The sequence below is a fragment of the Taudactylus pleione genome, unplaced genomic scaffold (assembly GCF_031769625.1).
Source record: "Taudactylus pleione unplaced genomic scaffold, aTauple2 ptg000089l, whole genome shotgun sequence".
In the NCBI taxonomy this organism is placed as follows: Eukaryota; Metazoa; Chordata; class Amphibia; order Anura; family Myobatrachidae; genus Taudactylus; species Taudactylus pleione.
The window spans coordinates 16,142,501-16,162,968 of NW_028284491.1; the positions used below are offsets into that span (position 1 = coordinate 16,142,501).

Below are 20,468 nucleotides of genomic sequence, written 5' to 3' on the forward strand. Positions count from 1 at the left end.
TGAGTGGGATACGATCATATATTTGCACTCTGCAGTCTATTGCCCATGTTGTAAATATTGATATCACACACTCTATCCGGAACACCTTGCTACAACAGACACAGCCGACAGATGCTTCAGGAGACCAAACTATCGCTTCACTTTACAACAACTGGTAAGTGCACGTAGACAAGATGCAAGACAAAACATTGAGTCTTCACTGCTCATAATAAGTACTGATAATAATGTGCAGTGAAAAGGACATTAGGTACAGTGACACAATCATGGAGAGTGGAACTTCAGCTGTCTCACTGAAGCTGTGCTCTTATAATGCTTTTTTTAATGTTGGAAAGTCAATACAGGTTTATATTATATCTGTCTGTCCATTTAATGCAAAAAGAACATTTATATTTAATCCCATTTAATTTACTTGAACTACTGTCTTCTAGTATTCACCTGAAAAATTTTCACATTGTTAAAGGACAGTTTTACCTTAAATGCAAGTTGTTTTATATGAAAAAGCTACTAAAATAATGTATAAAGGTACAATTTCCTATCAGAACTACATAATATGAGCCAAGGCAACATTCCCTATAGTAAATTCTGGGCAAAATAGACCACACCCTGATCCACATCACAGGGCTCTATCTTATGGATGCCGGCACTAGGAAGTAGAGCACTGCCCGAAGCCCCCTTAGGATGCTCAGGACAGCTTTACAGGCTACACCTTTGCAGTAGTGCCACTGGCTGCAGGGTGCCATTCCACGTTCCCTGACACTCAAGCCCAGTTCATCTGAACCATGTCCAGCTATGACCATTCCAGCCAAACCATGCCAAGATATACCCACCTTCGTGGACTTTTTCTGCCAGGCCATGCCCCTCTCAACTGCTGAAATCTAGGCTCTTTTGGGAATATCGGGATGCTGGTAGACAGAAAAGGATTTTAGCATGAACTACTAAACACCTTTCCCTTCGCATGTCAGACTTTTTGACACATAGGGGCTTATTCATCATTATAATGCAATGGTCCCATGAAAATGATGTGTCTAACTCGCAGCTCTGGGGTGTGGACAACTGCTCTGAAAAGTGATATCTCTTGCATTTCAGCAGCAGTTCTAAATGGAACTGTCTTTAAAAACATGAGGACCTATTCAGCTTGATAAATAAGCCCCTAAGTCTGCTAAAGAACATTAGATAGAGTAAGGCATCTTACAGTGATATACAATGCCAAATAAGTTCATTCCAGTCATGGTATGGCAATTTTACATGTATACGATTCATATTATTATAAGATGGTTTTTCATATTAGGTGAACTTGTATTTTAGGATTTATGGCCCATTAAAAATAATTTTTCCAAACCACATTACTATAATATAATAATAGCTGGTGCAGGTTCACACTGATAATGATGGCGGTTATGTTAAGAACGATACAGGTATTTGCGCAGTTAGTTCTGTGCATGCAGTGCAAGTGTAATTGCGGCCAGATCAGCTTACTGATCATGTACGGTGGTAATAGGAACAAGCAGGTGTCATTGTTAATTTGCAACTACTATCAGCAAGTGTATAGTGCTTGAATTTGATGTACAATTGCTCATGTGAACTTTTCATCTATAGGTATGTTTATTCCTCAGTTAGCACATTAATATATTTCTTAAATATATTTTTGAAGCTATGTTCAGTGAAAGTCAAAAATATTGTTATAAAAAATGGTTATTACCTTAGTAAAATCATGATTGTCATTTAGTAAATTGTTCCAAATTTATCAGTGATTTAGTATATTTATTGCCATAGGTACATGTATACATAGATTAGAAAGAAAAGCAATTTTAAAGTATGTTTTGACTGTGGCAACTACAGTAAATCTATGTATCTCACTTCCTTAAACGCTACATTTTAGCACAAATAAATAAATGGTTGCTTTTTCTTGACATCAAGGTACTTGGAATGTCTCCTCCGCCAAGCTAGCACAGGGCTAATAGTGTATTCTCCAAGAATGAAATGCTTTATGGATCTACCAGCGGAAATGAGCAGGGAACATGGTCTAAATGCTGAAGAGTACACAGATGTTTCAGGTGAGTCAATTTAAGACACGTTTTCTGAACAGCAAACATAAACAATGCATATATTATTGGTATCATCGCAAATAGAATAAATGTCAGATTTACATAAAACTATAAATGCCTAACACAGTGTAAAAGAAGCAGACATCTTTTTATTTTTGTGATGACGCACTGACACAGTGCTAATGACCTCACATACAAACCTAAATAAACAGAACGCCACGTACTGTAGAGTCAGAACTGTACTGTAGAGTCAATGAGGTCATTGCTTACATAACTGACATTTTTTCTTTGTTATTTTACAATTTTGTCTTAAATCAGATTACCTTTCAACACTGTCTAAGGCTGGGTACACACTATGCGATATGTCGTTCAGCCGATGATCGACATATCACATAGTGCGTCTGTCCATGTGTATAGAAGATTTTTCTGTATACAACATCGTTCACAGACATATCTGGTCGGTGCTGTTGCACAGCCAATGATGATATATCTAGCAGATATATCTGTACATCTGCCAGAGTGTACGGACAACTGGCCTACTGCACAATAGAGTTACAGAGTAAAAGATTAATTGGCCAATAAACTCTCTATTGTCAGATGATGGTTGTAACCATAAATTCTTTAAACCATATTTGCTCTTAAATAAAGACACAGACCAAGTTAATGCCGTTCAAAATAATACGTCAGCTTTATTTATTTACAATAATGAGTATGGTGGCAGAGGAAACAGCGGCAAACCACTGGCGCCCACTTGACTTAGGCAAAAGATGTCCTAAAACTTACCAGGGCAGAATATCCTAATTAATGGTAAGTGACATATAAAACACTTGTAAAGGCCAACTCTCCCTTTCTAAGCAAGTGAGGTGGTATTGAATACCCAATGCCAATATCAAAGACTTGCAAGGGCCCATTCTCAACCTTTCTAGCAAGTGAGGCGGTATCCAACACCCATGCCAATATCAAAGACTTGCAAGGGCAAACTCTCAACCTTTCTAAGCAAGTGATGCGGTATCCAACACCCATGCCAATATCAAAGACTTGCAAGGGCCAATTCTCAACCTTTCTAGCAAGTGAGGCGGTATCCAACACCCATGCCAATATCAAAGACTTGCAAGGGCCAATTCTCAACCTTTCTAGCAAGTGAGGCGGTATCCAACACCCGTGCCAATATCAAAGACTTGCAAGGGCCAATTCTCAACCTTTCTAGCAAGTGAGGCGGTATCCAACACCCATGCCAATGCACTATTTTGGCCCTCCTGGATGAGAGACGCTGCTGATCCCAGTAGGATGAAATCAGCCTAACCCGTGCAATATGGACGCTTTACAGATTGCCGGTCTTCCCCTGCCATGAAATAAAGCTGACACAAGACACAATAGGGAAGGGAGGGTGGGAGATCAGAATCAAAGAGGTAGGATATCTTACAAACACTACCCATAAGCCCAGTAACCACTCCTCCCTTAACAACAAACACCTATTCCTGTAACTCTAACATCTGTCAATCCTAGATAACCCCTCCTTTCACTTTATTAACCCCATCCAACCCTGACAAGAGGTTTATGAGCCCTCTATTCTATGCAAACCTCGGTTATCTTATTCTCAGAACAGATATGGCAGCAACGATGGTTGTTTAGTGTGTATGTACAACTTTGTCAGATCAATCGCGAGAACGGTCGATTTGCAGATAAATCGTTCAGATGTGTACACAGTATAAGAATTATGGGCTCTTTGTAATGGAAGGGAAGAAATGTTTACAGTATTATTATTATAATTTTTTTTAACAAAGCTGCTGTGAAAAGTCAGAGGGTTCTATGCAGAGTTGGACCCATTTGCGGAGCTTATCTTGGGTGTCTCGCGTGGCGATGGAATTGCGGCTATGCAGAGTTTTAAATAATCCAGTTTTCAGTCTTACCTTTTGTACCAAGGATAGGACAGGTGTAAATGTGCGCTAATATTGATGATAGGTGTCAAACCAAGCGTCCGGATGTGATGGTCTGGGTGCATAGATGTGTACAGCTCCACATACAGGCAATATACATATGTGCGCAATGCGTGTGAGCACTGGGTTTTACATTTGCGCTTTATATATTATAATGCTTTATATCTATAGCACAAACATACTGTATTACTTAGCACAGAGAATGTTTAATCATTGTCACCAGTCACCAACACAATAGAGCTTACAGTTTAAGGGTAAATGTACCAAGCGGTAATGACCCTTTTTCTGTGTTTTTGGTAAGAAAAAAAAGGGTTATAATTATTAGAGATGAAAGGTTCGGATTCTAAGAAATCCGACAGAACGAATTCTGAGATTCCTTGTGGAACTGAGGTACTTTATATCTCGGTTCCTCCCAGCAAATTCAGTTCTCAAAATGAGGCAAAACGTCATAATATCGGAAATGTCGGATCGCTTGTGTTTTGGATTGCATATATCTCTCTCCCTGTCATATTCCAATTCTACTTCCTATTCCTCCCTGAGGCAGCTCTGTTGTGGGTGGGCTGAAAGCACTGCGCAAATCAGTATGATCTGTGCAGGCTTCTTTATGTGTTAAACATAGAAAACAATGATTAATTAAAAAAAAAAAAATACCTGGGGTTTACCCCCACTTCCCAAATCCATAAGCAGCCCTGGACCTCTGAGGCTGGTCTGGTATTGGAAAATATGGGGAAGAACCGGGACCACGATGAAACATTGGGGGTGGGGCACTTACGTTATAGCAGGAAGACACACAGGGCAGGATATACTAAGCATGGCACCCGCAATTCGGTACATCCCGCCCCTTATCAGGTACATACCGTGGTTTATTAATGTGGTATGTACTTAGAAATCCAATTTAAATCCGATTTAAATCGCAAAGGACAGCTGTCCTTTGCGATAGTCCCGGATAGAGGGGCTTCCGGGTTTAACACCCAGAAGTCTCTCTGGCGTCCTTCTGCGCATGCGGAGAAGGACGCGGGCTAAGTGGGGGTAGATGGGAGAGATCCGATTGGATCCCTCTCAAGGAGTGATCCGATTAGAAGCCCATAGACTTCTATTGGGTAATGCCACCTGAAGATGGCGTTACCCACCGTACATATAGTACATATGGAAAATGCGGTAATACCCCCGAAAACTGCATTTTCTGGGATTTTGCAGCATTTTTCACTTTCACTATTATATCCCGTCCACAGTGTGGGGTCCCCCTGCCATAATGTTAACCAGCCTCAAACTGATCATATTACACTGATTGAACCTGCAGGAGCTGTATGATTGGTGCTGGGCTGTACAGGCTTTCTGCTGTTCTGCTGCCTGTTATATTGGCAACAGCGCAGCAGTGCCGGAAACGCTGTACATCCCACCCAGGGCCGGATTAAGGCTTGTAGGGGCCCCAGGGCAACTAAGTTGCGGGGGACCCCTTCAAGCCACACAGTCGAGCCGAGCCCAGCCGTGCCCCCAGTAGCAGTCTGCCCCAGCTGTGCCCCAAGTATCAGACCCCCTCAACAGTAATCCCCCCAGGAGTACCCCTAGTAGTAATCCCCCTCTATGCTGTGTCCCCCAGTAGTGGTCCAACTAGTGTGCAGTCCCCCTAGTAGTCCCCCCAGCAGTGCCACCAGGGGTCCCCCCAGCAGTGCCCCTAGTAGTCCCCCCCAGCAGTGCCCCTTGTAGTACCCCCTGCAGTGCCCTGAGTAGTACCCCTAGAGGTGCCCCAAGTAGTAGTAGAACCCCCTGCAGTGCCCTTAGTAGTAGTACCCCCCCAGCAGTGCCCCTTGTAGTACCCCCTGCAGTGCCCCTAGTAGTAGTAGTACCCCCACAGCGGTGCCCCTTGTAGTACCCCCTGCAGTGCCCCTAGTAGTAGTAGTACCCCCCCTGCAGTGCCCCTAGTAGTAGTAGTACCCCCCCAGCAGTGCCCCTAGTAGTAGTAGTACCCCCACCAGACACACACAAAATAACAACTTCCACTTACCTTAATCCCCGTTCCGTCGTGTGCTCCTACGTCCGGTCGGCTCTGCATGATGGGAGATCTCCCATCAGCCACTGTGGGAGCCGGAAGACGGAGGCTCCGGCAGTGGGAGCAGCAGCCGATGAGAGTCTGACTGACTCTCATCGGCTGCTAAAACAAACACACAGCTGCCGGCGCCGGCGGCTGTGTGTTTGTGCTGTGTAGTGCACAAACACACAGTTGCCACTTATGCGACGTTGCCACTTATGCGCCGTCCGCACTACCGCCCTGCCCCAAACTGATGCAGCAGCACTGACTGTGCTGCTGCATGCAGCTGCAGAGCGCCCTCCTCCCGGGAACAGGTGCCGCCGGCACCTGTTATCGGCAGGGTCACATCGACCCTGTGTGAGGGCCCTCTGTGTGTGGGGGCCCAGGGACGACCGCCCCTGTCGCCCCCCCCTTAATCCGGCCCTGATCCCACCGGAGGACAGCTACCGTCAGCCGGGACTTCTGAAATCTGGATTTTTTGCGGGTCCCTGATTTTCAGAAGGCTTCCAGCCCTGTACTGACCAGTTTGGGACTGGTTGACGTTATGGCAAGAGGACCCCACACTTTGTGCCTCCCTGCTATAGCTTTTTTTTTATCATTTTCTAAAGAAATCCAAAACCAAAACAGGCAATGATTTAGAACCAAAACACGGGGGTATGCGTGTGCACATCTGTAGATATTACTGTTTCTCCACATACGCCTTTGTTTTTTCCTAATTAGAGATGTGCACAGACCCCTGTGTTTTGGTTTTAAATAATTTAAATCATTGTTGTGTTTTAGATTTGGCAAAACCACCCTCAAGTGTTTTGGTTTTGGATATGGATTCCTTTAAAAATGAATAAAAACAGCTAAAATAATGTGACTTGGGCCTGTTTTTGTTCCTACAGTATTATTAACCACAATAACATAATTTCCAGTAATTTCCATTCAATTTTGACCACCTCACAGCTCACTTGAAGTCAGGCTTGCCTACCCTCCCGATTTAGTCAGGAGCCTCCCGAATATCGGGTGCCGCTCCCAAACCCCTGGAAAGGCAGGAATGCCTCCCGGCTGTCGCCTGCCCCCCCCCGACTACCTACTAGAAACCCCCGCAGCGGGGGGGGGGGCCCGATGACGCGATTCGCGCTGAATCGTCTCATCGTGGCTCCGCCCCCTGCTTCACAATGCATTTATTTCCGTGAGGAAGGGGCGGGGCCACGATGACGCGATCGTGCCCCCAACACGGACCTATTGCCTGGCCACCACCCCCACTGATTGCAGGCATTCAGCTCCCTCCCTACTTGCTGGCATTCAGCTGAATGCCGGTAAATATGCTTCAAGTTCACTTCTAACAAACATACAGAAGAGCATGTTTGCACTGGATTGCAGGTGCTAGCTAGGGTCTGACAAACAAACATACACAGTGACAAAGATGCCTACAGTCTTTTACACGCTTCCCGCCCACTTCATCTACATACAACTCTCTCTAATGGCGACTAGTATGTATGTAGCATTGCAGCATAAACTACAGCCCACATACTTTCCATACACTCTCCTGTGTGATATGGCACCTGAAATCACGAGGGAGGTTCGCAAGATCAGTTTTTGAAATTAGAGTCCCGAAATTGGCGTGAAGACCAAAGTTAGGACTCTACTTGGAACCCCAAAGCGATCTATGCTGGGACCCTGTTTGACTCGGAACTCAATGTTCAGGTGTGTTCGGATTTTAGCAAAACCGAACCTCTCATCTCTACTAATAACGATGCCATTGTAGCCAGCTATGGCTGTGAAGTGTGACAGCAAAATACCAAGCGTTTAAAAACTGAGCATTTCAAGGCTTGTCAAGTAACACATATCACCATCTGAGGATGGCCTTATAATAACTTCCAGTCCTGATGCCTCCTCTGGACCCACTTGCAGGCGTATATGTGCATCCACCGTCCATTCAATTTAACATCTCACTTCTCCGGTGACTCTATTTCATGCATTTCAAACATCCTGCATTGCTGCGATAAGCAGGTGGTCGCTTAGTGCTGGGAAAAGGACATCTTCATACATCTCCCCCTTTATCTTTTAATATAAAAACAAAAATCCAAATTTTATTAACCTACCAGACCAGTATGTTTTTTGGACTTCTGGTAGAAACTGGAGCAGACAGAACAAACACACACAGGAAAAACATACAAACTCCACAAAAATAGCACACTGATCAAAATTGTACTTCTGCCTGCAGCACTACGATGCAGCAATGCCAATCACTGTGCCACTGTGTCATCAAACATATTAATATATGAATATTTTAAATTATAGGGTTGTACTGTAACCCCTGATTGTTACCACCTAATGGGAAATTCAATAAAAAGCGATGGATGCAATGTGCCATTGGAATGGCGTGGAAACACTGGTAACTGCAGCACTTGGCAGACACAACTTCACTCCTTTTACCTTGCAAGGGGTGTGCAGTAAAAGAAGCAATGTTGCTCTGCTGTAATTATCCGTGATGTACACAGCCGCCTCACATCACTGATAATTCAGTTTCTCTTTAGAGAGTTGTTGAATGTGGCTTTGTGTGGTCTTAACATATTGGGCACAGGATGATTAGTAGACCTCAGTGAATGAGGGCTGTTCCTCCATGTTGTTACTGAATAATATATGCATTGATGTACTGAACCAAAATTTGTTTTGGTGCAATAAAATGTGCAACTAAGTGGAAGGGTAGATTGCTAATATTTGTGTATTCCTATTGCAGGGCACCACAATGCTTTTTAGCAGCTCAAGGTGTCCTGAAACTTACAGTACATTACTTTTGAGGTGCTGGAAATCACTACAGTAATTTCAACTAAGCCAGACTTGTTTTTAATCAAATTATCCCCAAATCATTTAATCCCAAACCGTAACTGTAGCTGATTTTGTTGTTTTTATTATTTAATCAGCCACTGACTACATTGACTTATCTTCAGTCCTCATGACGACATTATGATTGGGTCCTGCAAAGAATCCTAAATAACCAAGTCTCCCCAATTTAACATGTGTGTCCAATATAGTCACTGAGCTGGCCCTTGCGGCGATCAGGATAAGAGAGTTAATAAAGCGTGGAATCATTCTCTGCTTAATACTGTTTATTTGCACTTCTGGTGTGACATCCCTTAGATGCATGGTATTGTATATTATATTTACAGTCACAAATATGTTTTCCTGTACCATCTGTTTTCTGTGTCATGTACAGTATATCATAATTGTTACAATCACTATATGAATTCAAGCTGAAAACAATTACCGCTTTACATTTTTTTAGCATTTTCCTTTAAAAGAAGAAAATATATCATTAAAACATTATTAACCTGTTAAGTGTCATCTTAAACCTCTGTTTACCTGTTACGTCCAGGAAAGCCCGGTAGACACTATTCAGGAAGATATCCCTAGCTACAGTATAATCCACCCCCTCTAATAATAAACAAGCAGAGACAGGCAATAACGTGGATTTTGCAGGATGCTGCAGTCGTGTATGTGAGCAGTGCTGCAAGCCCCAGAGCACGTTGCCATAGCGATGGCTCGGTCCTCCCATCTTTACTGAGTTTTAATTCTTGTCAACTGTTATTAGACTCTCACATATGATGGGAGAGCGGTCATTTCTGCTATTCTATTACAGAGCAGAGAAATGCATTGCAGGGATCACCAAACACTGGGAACCTTCAATATCCTATTTAATTGTTGACTTGAGAAATTAATTTGTATATAATGATTAAGAGCTATTAGAAATTTCTATTTCTATTATACTGGGAAGTCATTAGCAGTAAATAAGGCATACAATTATAAGAACCCTCCTCCTAACCCTAAATCACCTTTCCCACAGCCTAACCCTAACTTTTATACCACACCACCTCTCTATCTTTTATACCACACCCCCTCTCGCGGTCCCTAACCCTCCCTCCTGGTGCCTATCGCTGTTGGGGTAGGTGTCTGACCCTAACCATCCCTTCTAGTGCCTAACCTTCTGGTATGTGCCTAACTCTAACTGTTGGGGTAAGTGCCTAACCCTAATCCTCTGATAAGTGCCTAACCCTAAGAAAAATTGTTCAACATTTGTGTGTCGATCATTTTAGTGTCAACCTTTTGACCCTGTTGACCATTTGTACCTGTTGACCTTCCAATTCAACCTTTAATGGGTCGACCTTATGTCCCTGTCAACCTATTGCCTAATATCTGGTGTCTATCTAGATACTGTCGACATTTTAACTGTCTATCTATAGTCTGGAACTCCCGTCCCTCAGCCTAATCCTAACATCCCCTCCCCACAGCCTAACCCTAACCCCCCTACCCGCAGCCTAACCCTAACCCTACCCCATATGCCTAACCCCAGGGGTTAAAGTGGGCCTGGAACAGGGCGGAACTGCGTTCTGTCAGTTGTAATTGAAGGCGGAACCAGTAACTAAGTACAGGAACATGCGTTTGCTGCCTCATTAACAAGGATGCTCTCTCAGCAGCAGCTACTCCCTGGCTGCCCCGCCTCCGCCCACCCACCTTGCCTGGCCGGCCACACATGCACAGGACCGCACAATAAATACAGTAGGGCAGACAGCTGCTGCACTGCCCAATTAGCAATTAAGGAGAAGGACAAGTCTCAGCTTTGGGGGCTCAGGCTGGCTTCCCTCTTCACTGGCGCCGTCCATAGCAATAGATGTGCTGTGTGAGTGACTTAGCCTGCCCTGCCTCCTTCTGTCCCTCTTATGCAGAAGCGGCGCGAAAGAGACGGCGCAATGATGTAATTACGTGTCTGTCTCTCCTGCTGCGCTAAGAGGATACTACCTTAAAGGGAAGAGTATAAAACCCCTTCAGTAGCCATACCTGGAAGTGACGTGAGTGAGGGTGGAAGTGGAGGTTTCTGCCCACACTTTCACTGCGGGCTCGGTGGCTTGCTTCACTCACCTCAAGAACATATTCCCCCTCTATGCCCATGTGGATGGTAGGGAATGACGTTGGACACTGGCTGATGACGTCATCGTACGGCTACTGAAGGGGATCTATCTATTCCCTACCCTAAGGGGAGCTGCCCTGAGAGGACCGAAGCGGATGCTGAGAAAGCCATCCAGGTATTTTAGAATTCACAACTGAACTGCTACACTGGTTACTGTCGTGCTGCTGGTATGATATACTCTGCAGCAGTGCAGCTACACTGAAAGAGTGTGTATGTGTCACCCCAATTTATGTGTTCACTTCACTCTGTCGGCACAATGAAGGTGATAACACTGCACCCACTTTTCCTTCACTCTTATTATCTTATCTAATCAATCTGCTCCCACTGACCCACATCCACCCTGTGTAATTATCCTGCCCCCCATCCCCACTGTGTGTGATCGCCCTGCTCCTACTGCACCCCATCCCAACTGTGTGATTGCCCTGCTCCCACTGACCCCCCATCCCCACTGTGTATGATCGCCCTGCTCCCACTGCCCCCCATCCCAACTGTGTGTGGTCACCTTGCTCCCACTGCCCCCGATCACCACTGTGTGTAATCGCCATGCTCCCACTGACCCCCATTCCCACTGAGTGTGATCGCCCTGCTCCCACTGACCCCCATCCCCACTGTGTGATCACCCTGCTCCCACTGCATCCCCCATCCCCACTGTGTGTGATCACCCAGCTACCACTGCCCCCATCACCACTATGTGTGATCACGTTGCTCCCACTGCCCCGCCATTCCCAGAGTGAACATACTTGAAGGGGAGGAGCTAGGGTTGTGGTTTATGCCAGGTAAGCATGAAGGGGAGTGGTTAGGGGTATGTCACCCACAGGGGGGGTTAGGGCGGATAGAGGGGTGAGTTCAACTACCTCTCCAGGACCACTTTAAGCACTGCCTAACCCTAACCCCAACCCCTAACCATAAACCTAACACTAACCCTATTACTTACCGTCGGGATGTCAGCGATCGGGATTCTGGAGCAGGGATTCCGACTGCTGTCAGGATTCCGGCATCAGGATTCTGAGCGCCGGCATCCCAACCGCCAGGATGCCGACTACATCCCATTTATGAAGCATACTTTATGCACACTGCAAAATGCCTTGGTTGTGCCTGTCCAGGGGCACACCTATTTGTTGCTCTCAGGGTATGCATCCATAAACTCAAAGTGTGCCTAGGGGGTAAATTTACTAAGAATCGAGTTTGGTTGTGTTCGGTTGTGTTTGCAAACTCATGCGAGTTTAGCCTTTTTTTCAAACTTCCAAATTTACTAAGACCAAACAGGTGGGAGTTTGGAAGCGAGTTTTCTCTTCTCACTGTTAAAACTCATGCTAGTTTGCAAACTCAACTAAACTCACCATCGGCCAAACTAGGAAGTACTTTACATGGAAAAGATGAAACTCGCAAATTTACTAAGAACCGAGTTTACAATCTCGGGTGAGTTTGTAGCAAACTCACTGTTAAATTGAAGTTTTAAACACTCACCTCCTGAGCTGCGAGTTTGGCAGAAACATACACAGATCAGTGTGATTTGTGTATGTTTCTGGCTGAATACCTAATATATATTTTATTATTTGATAAAAAATGACGTAGGGTCCCCCTCCCCTAAAGCTTAACCAGCCCCGGACTTGCCAGCCTGTCCTGGTACCTAAAATTACGGGGAACAAAATTAATAGGGTTCCACCGTAAATTAGGTACCAGCACCTGGCTGCAGGGCCAGTCCTGGTTTTAATTATAGGGGGAAAAAATTTGCGTAGGGGTACCCCTATAATTAAAACCAGCACTGGACCCTTTCTAGTGGGGGGCTGATGCCACAGCCAGGAGAGCCCATTCACTGGGCCCCCCAGCCACAGCATCAGTCCTGACCGCTAGTCAGCCCAGGCCAGGGATCCCTGGGGAGTTGGGGACCCTTCCAATAAAGGGGTCCCCCTCTCCAGGGCACCCCTGGCCTAGGCTGATAGCCCGGGGCTATCCCCGCCACCCCTGGGCGGTGGGTGGTGGGTTGATAGTGTAGTTGTAGTATGAAAAATAGAATTAACAACATTGTGTTTACAGTAGAACTGCAGATCCCAGCAAGCCTCCCCCACATGCTGGTACTTGGAGAACCACAAGTACCAGCATGCGGGGCATTAAGGGGCCACTGGGACCTGTAGTTCACCTGTAATGAAATGTGTAAGAAAACACAAGACACACACACCGTGAATATAAAGTTTTATTACATACATACATACACACACATACTCACCTTCTTCCAGATGTTCACGTCCCCTTCTCAACGTAAAGTATCCAATGGTTGTACCTGAAAAAAAAATCCAATACTCACCTTTTGTCCCATCATGTTCTCCGTAGTACTCCAAATAGGGCCCTGAATACACTGTATCAACACGCTACAGCATGTAGATACAGTACGTTAATGATAGTTCATGGAGAATGAGCTATCATTAGTGGCTGCCACTCTTCGACTGGGACCCACATGGGCTTAGCCAATGAGCGGCTCCTGCACGTGGGTCCCAGCCAATGAGCGGCCGCTAATGTTAAGCCGCCGCTGATTGGCTCATGGCACGGTAACTAATGACAGCTCAAACCATGAGCTGTCATTAGCATTACTGTATCAACATGCTGTAGCGTAGCGTGTTGATACAGTGTATTCGGGGCCCTGGGCTGACTAGCGGCCAGACTGATGCTGCGGTGGGGGGCCCTGGTGAGTGGGCACCCCTGGCTGTGGCATCAGCCCCCCCACTAGAAAGGATCCAGAGCTGGTTTAATTATAGGGGTACCCCTGCGCAAATTTTTTACCCCTATAATTAAAACCAGGCCTGGCCCTGCAGCCAGGTGCTGGTTCCTAATTTTCGGTGGGACCCTACTCATTTTGTTCCCCGTAATTTTTGGTACCAGGACAGGCTGGCAAGTACGGGACTGGTTATGCTTTTGGGGGGGGACACCTTATGTAATTTTTTTTCTAACTTTTAACAATTATTTTACAGGTTCAATACACAAGCAGCCTTCACATATTTCACTGATATGTGCAGGCTTCGAGTAAGTAATCTCATCTAAACTCTCATCTAAACTCTCATCTAAACTCTCATCTAAACTCGCATCTAAACTCGCAATTTTGGTGAAAAAAACTCACTTTGCTTCACCATCGGAAAACTCACTTTCAGCTAAACTCACTTCTTAGTAAATTTGCAAGTTTTAAAAGGGGAAACTCTCCCGAGTTTTGGTGAAGCAAAGTGAGTTTAAACACCACCAAATTTGATTCTTAGTAAATTTACCCCCTAGGTGTGTAAGGAGGCAGAAACTTATGAAGAGCTAACACTGGCCAACTTCCCCTGGGAAAATTGTGCAGGATATTCACAAAAGATGGAATGCGCCATAATTCTGGCAATTTCTTTAGAAATATGTAGCTGAAACCATATTTTTGAAGAGATCACTAGAAAAATGGTACCTGATTCAGTCCATTTGCACCTTATTCAGGGTGAAAGATATGTGGCATGGACCTATCGAGGCCCATGTGCACTGCACACCCTTTACAGATATATGCCCAGCAGGGACTATTATTACTGTATGTATCTTGTGTATATAGCATTGTACTAAATGTATCTGAGTGTCCATACAAATGTGTCTTTGTGGCGAAGTGCGACATAGAAGCTTAACATGCATCCTATTAAAAAGTATAGGATGAGAACCAAAGGCCATCACCACTAATGTGGGCCATAGATTTACAGGTCCGGTTCCTCAATTTGCGATCCGATCCGCGGATTGGTGGCTATCGATGATTGTCTGTCGGCAGAACAGGGAAATTAAACATGTTAAAAATCCCCTACTTGCCGATTCTGACCATTTTCGGGCCGGGATCAGTTAAGTGACATTGTTCAACATGTTGAATATCCCCGATTCCACGACCCTGCTGCTGGAAGAACGGGGAATTGTGGCAATCAGTCGCAGATGTATGAGCCCCTTAAGCTGGGAAACAATCCAATCATTTTGTGGAATGCAGATAAGATCACTGTATGCATCTCCACCCGACAAGGAAGGACCCTAAATATGTGTTTTTTCCACCTGTTTCATGTCAATGATTAAGGAAATCTAAGGGCACTTGCAGAAATCGTGGTGACTTTGCACCGTGCAGCAGATGTTTTGCATTTCATCAATTACCTTCATGTGAGGACTTTGAACAAGCCAGTGAGACTACTGTTGAAAGTGGAGAGCGCTACTGCATACATTCAATTTTCACCCTCTAGTGCGGTTTCATTCCCATTTCTAAGATCACCACTGGACTTATCCTCATTTTATCTCTGGGGTCCCCTCTTTCCGAGGTTTGCCATCCCTGGGCTGACCAGATTGGGGTTCGTGAATGATTTGGCAGGGGCACTCCATGCTGTGTGTCCTCCTGCTATGGCATTACCACCCTGGCTGGTTCAGCCCGGTGCTGATTATAGGAAAATAGGGGGAACCCACGCCAATTTTCCACCGATTCTCCTGTACCAGAACAGGCTCAGAGGTCCAGGGCTAGCTATGCTTTTTTTGGGGTGGGTGACTCCACTGCAGTTTTTTTCTTAATGTTTAATTTTCTTAATTTTTAACCCTTTCTTTCATCTATAACACAGAAGCACTGCACAGATCACACTGATCTGTGCAGTGCTTCTGCACAACATGCTAGAGATGAAGCAGTCTATTTGATTCTTCTATTTTGGTGTGAGTTTGCTCTATGTTCAATCGTGTTTGCAAACAGGATTCCTAGTAAATCTGTGATTTGTGTACCTGCGTGTTTGGACGTCTATTTCTATTCAGATTTTGTTTTTATACCCGTGTTTTGCTTTAGTAATTCCCTGAGTTGCAAATATAAGGAAAACACGTACAGAAATGCAATCTCGGACAGACAGGATCTTAGTTAATATACCCCTAAGACGGTAGACTGCTCACCCGCCACCTCACTGAGCATAGACCTCACACCTGCAGAGGGCACTATGTGAATCCAGGCTGTTATGTCGGCGTCTGCTGCTACTCTGCTTGCGGCTGCTCTTTCTGGTGGAGGCGGGAGATCAGTGGCGGGCTGGGCCGGGGGGCAGGGGGCCATGTGCACCCTGGGCCGGTAAAATTTTAGTGGTCCAGGGCCACCCGCAGCCGTGCTCTGCATATACATAGCAGGAGCAGGCTGTCGGCTGGGGGTGGTCCTCTCTGCTCTTGCTCCTCCTATTCTCCTTGTTGAGTGCACGTCACCCAGGGCCCCCTCTCGGAGCGTGCCCTCCGGCCATTGATAATTGCAGCTGCAGTCACAGTGCACTGCAGTGCAGTTCGAAGGAGGCTAACAGGGAGGCAGAGTCAGGATGGCCAGGCCTGCAGCAGCAGCATGGGGCAGAGGAGTGGATGGAGCAGACAACAGTGAGTGCCTTGCTGTAAGGTGATAGAGAGGAAGAGGGGGGGTGGGTGGGGGTTCTGTAGCTATTTGTATCTGTGTGTATACTATGAATGGCTGGCTGTAAGGTGATAGAGAGGGGGGGTTCTGTGACTGTATGAATCTGTGTGTATAAGTGTATGTATTTGTATCTGTAAATATATGCATGTATATATGTATCGGTGTGTATGTATGTAAGTATTTATTTATTTGTGTAACTGTATGTATGTGATTATATGTGGACTGTGGGGGTCATTCAGATCCACTCGCGAGCGCAGGACACTCGCAAGCAGGTCGATGTTGCCCCACTGCGCATGTTCACGACGGAGGGAGTTCCGTCGTGCGCATGCACGAGACCCGGATAGCGACGGGCTCTCCGTCACTCCGGGTCTCGCACCAAAGGGGGCGTGCTGTCGATGTTGATTGACAGCACGCCCCCTTTGGTGGGCGTGGCTGCCAGACGGAGGCGTTCCCATGGGAACGCCTACCGTCTGAAGCCGGCTCCACTGACATCACTAGTGATGTCAGTGGGAGTGATTTTGGCTCTGATAGAGCCAAAATCACTCCAGGGCTTGCGTCAGCGAGACCCTACCGCAGGGTCTCCGTCGCAAGCCCGATGGTCGCTCGCATAAGACGCTCGCATAAACTGTGGGTGATCACCCACAGCTATGCGAGCGTCCAGGAGGACGCTCCATTTTCATGGAGGAGGGCCCTGATTCAGAGCGAGCGTTCTGGTCGACTCTGAATCAGGCCCTGTGTGTGTATTAATTTGTGACTGTAGGTGTGTATTAGTGTGTGACTGTATGATTGTGTGTGTATTATTGTGTAACTATGTATGTGTATTAGGTGTGTAACTGTGTGTATGTGTCTAAGTATGACTGTGTGTGTATTTGTGACTAGGTGTGTATTAGTGTGTGAATGTATGAATGTGTGTGACTGTGAATAAATGTGTATGTGTGTAACTTTATGTGACTATGTATATGTGTTACTCTATATATGTGCATGTGTACACTGGCGTAACTAGCGTAGGTGCAGGAGGCTGCGGATGCTATGGGGCTCTGCGCCCCCCTCCTTTGCCTGAGTCTGGGTGCAGGAGATGGGTGTATGGAGGTGGGAGAAGAAGCATGAGTCTGCGTGCAGGAGATGGGTAGCTGGAGGTAGGAGGAGAAGCATGAGTCTGAATGCAGGAGATGGGTAGGTGGAGGTGGGAGGAGAGGCATGAGTCTGCGTGTAGGAGATGGGTAGCTGGAGGTGGGAGGAGAAGCATGAGTCTGCGTGCAGGAGATGGGTAGCTGGAGGTGGGAGGAGAGGCATAAGTCTGCGTGCAGGAGATGGGTAGCTGGAAGTGGGAGGAGAGGCATAAGTCTGCGTGCAGGAGATGAGTAGCTGGAGGTGGGAGGAGAAGCATGAGACTGTGTGCAGGAGATGGGTAGCTGGAGGTGGGAGGAGAAGCATGAGTCTGCGTGCAGGAGATGGGTAGCTGGAGGTGGGAGGGGAAGCATGAGTCTGCGTGCACTAGATGGGTAGGTGGAGGAAGGAGGAGAAGCATGAGTCTGCGTGCAGGAGATGGGTAGCTGGAAGTGGGAGGAGAAGCATGAGTCTGCATGCAGGAGATGGGTAGCTGGAGGTGGGAGGAGAAGCATGAGTCTGTGTGCAGGAGATGGGTAGCTGGAGGTGGGAGGAGAAGCATGAGTCTGCGTGCAGGAGATGGGTAGCTGGAGGTGGGAGGGGAAGCATAAGTCTGCGTGCAGGAGATGGGTAGCTGGAGGTGGGAGGAGAAGCATGAGTCTGCGCGCAGGAGATGGGTAGCTGGAGGTGGGAGGAGAAGCATGAGTCTGCGTGCAGGAGATGGGTAGCTGGAGGTGGGAGGGGAAGCATGAGTCTGCATGCAGAAGATGGGTAGCTGGAGGTGGGTAGAGAAGCATGAGTCTGTGCAGGAGATGGGTAGCTGGAGGTGGGAGGAGAAGCATGAGTCTGCGTGCAGGAGATGGGTAGCTGGAGGTGGGAGGGGAAGCATGAGTCTGCGTGCAGGAGATGGGTGTATGGAGGTGGGAGGAGAAGCATGAGTCTGCGTACAGGAGATGGGTAGCTGGAGGTGGGTAGAGAAGCATGAGTCTGTGCAGGAGATGGGTAGCTGGAGGTGGGAGGAGAAGCATGAGTCTGTGTGCAGGAGATGGGTAAGTGGAGGTGGGAGGAGAGGCATGAATCTGCGTGCAGGAGGGGTAGGTGGAGGTGGGAGGAGAAGCATGTGTCTGCATGCAGGAGATGGGTTGCTGGAGGTGGGAGGAGAAGCATGAGTCTGCATGCAGGAGATGGGTAGCTGGAGGTGGGAGGAGAAGCATGAGTCTGCATGCAGGAGATGGGTAGCTGGAGGTGTGAGGAGAAGCATGAGTCTGCATGCAGGAGATGGGTAGCTGGAGGTGGGAGGAGAAGCATGAGTCTGTGTGCAGGATATGGGTAGCTGGAGGTGGGAGGAGAAGTATGAGTCTGCCTGCAGGAGACGGGTAGCTGGAGGTGGGAGGGGAAGCATAAGTCTGTGTGCAGGAGATGGGTAGCTGGAGGTGGGAGGAGAAGCATGAGTCTGCGTGCAGGAGATGGGTAGCTGGAGGTGGGAGGAGAAGCATGAGTCTGCGTGCAGAAGATGGGTAGCTGGAGGTGGGAGGAGAAGCATGAGTCTGCGTGCAGGAGATTGGTAGCTGGAGGTGGGAGGAGAAGCATGAGTCTGTGTGCAGGAGATGGGTAGCTGGAGGTGGGAGGAGAAGCATGAGTCTGCGTGCAGGAGATGGGTAGCTGGAGGTGGAAGGAGAAGCATGAATTTGCTTGCAGGAGATGGGTGTTTGGAGGTAGGATGAGAGGCATGAGTCTGCGTGCAGGAGATGGGTGTCTGGAGGTGGGATGAGAGGCATGAGCCTGGGTGCAGGAGATAGGTGTCTGGTGGTGGGATGAGAGACATGAGCCTGGGTGCAGGAGATGGGTTTGTGGAGGTGGGATGAGAGGCATGAGCCTGGGTGAAGGAGATGGGTGTATGGAGGTGTAAGAAAATTGGTGTATGGAGGTGGGAGGAGAAGAATGAGTCTGCGTGCAGGAGATGGGTAGCTGGAGGTGGGAGGAGAAGCATGAGTCTGCGTGCAGGAGATGGGTAGCTGGAGGTGGGAGGGGAAGCATGAGTCTGCGTGCAGGAGATGGGTAGGTGGAGGTGGGAGGAGAAGCATAAGTCTGTGTGCAGGAGATGGGTAGCTGGAGGTGCGAGAAGCATGAGTCTGCGTGCAGGAGATGGGTAGCTGGAGGTGTGAGGGGAAGCATGAGTCTGCGTGCAGGAGATGGGTGTATGGAGGTGGGAGGAGAAGCATGAGTCTGCATACAGGAGATGGGTAGCTGGAGGTGGGAGGAGAAGCATGAGTCTGCGTGCAGGAGATGGGTAAGTGGAGGTGGGAGGAGAGGCATGAATCTGCATGCTGGAGGGGTAGCTGGAGGTGGGAGGAGAAGCATGAGTCTGTGTGCAGGAGATGGGTAGCTGGAGGTGGGAGGAGAAGCATGAGTCTGCGTGCAGGAGATGGGTAGCTGGAGGTGGGAGGAGAAGCATGAGTCTGCGTGCAGGAGATTGGTAGCTGGAGGTGGGAGGAGAAGCATGAGTCTGTGTGCAGGAGATGGGTAGCTGGAGGTGGGAGGAGAAGCATGAGTCTGCGTGCAGGAGATGGGTAGCTGGAGGTGGAAGGAGAAGTATGAATTTGCATGCAGGAGATGGGTGTTTGGAGGTAGGATGAGAGGCATGAGTCTGCGTGCAGGAGATGGGTGTCTGGAGGTGGGATGAGAGGCATGAGCCTGGGTGCAGGAGATAGGTGTCTGGTGGAGGGATGAGAGACATGAGCCTGGGTGCAGGAGATGGGTTTGTGGAGGTGGGATGAGAGGCGTGAGCCTGGGTGAAGGAGATGGGTGTATGGAGGTGTAAGAAAATTAATGTATGGAGGTGGGAGGAGAAGAATGAGTCTGCGTGCAGGAGATGGGTAGCTGGAGGTGGGAGGAGAAGCATGAGTCTGCGTGCAGGAGATGGGTAGCTGGAGGTGGGAGGGGAAGCATGAGTCTGCGTGCAGGAGATGGGTAGGTGGAGGTGGGAGGAGAAGCATAA

At 47.4% G+C, this 20,468-nt stretch overlaps 1 protein-coding gene across 2 annotated transcripts in view; it reads left to right on the top strand.

The window, feature by feature from the left end:
• The window catches only part of NCKAP1L (NCK associated protein 1 like), a 348,408-nt gene that overhangs the window by 171,425 nt on the left and 156,515 nt on the right, over window positions 1-20,468 (top strand). For both annotated transcript variants that reach the window (XM_088469297.1, XM_088469299.1), the window contains exons 21-22: window positions 1-154; window positions 1,918-2,054. The exon at window positions 1-154 is cut by the window's left edge and continues 65 nt beyond it. In XM_088469297.1, coding sequence (XP_088325423.1) covers window positions 1-154; window positions 1,918-2,054 — 291 coding nt within the window. The remainder of the gene's footprint in view (window positions 155-1,917; window positions 2,055-20,468) is intronic.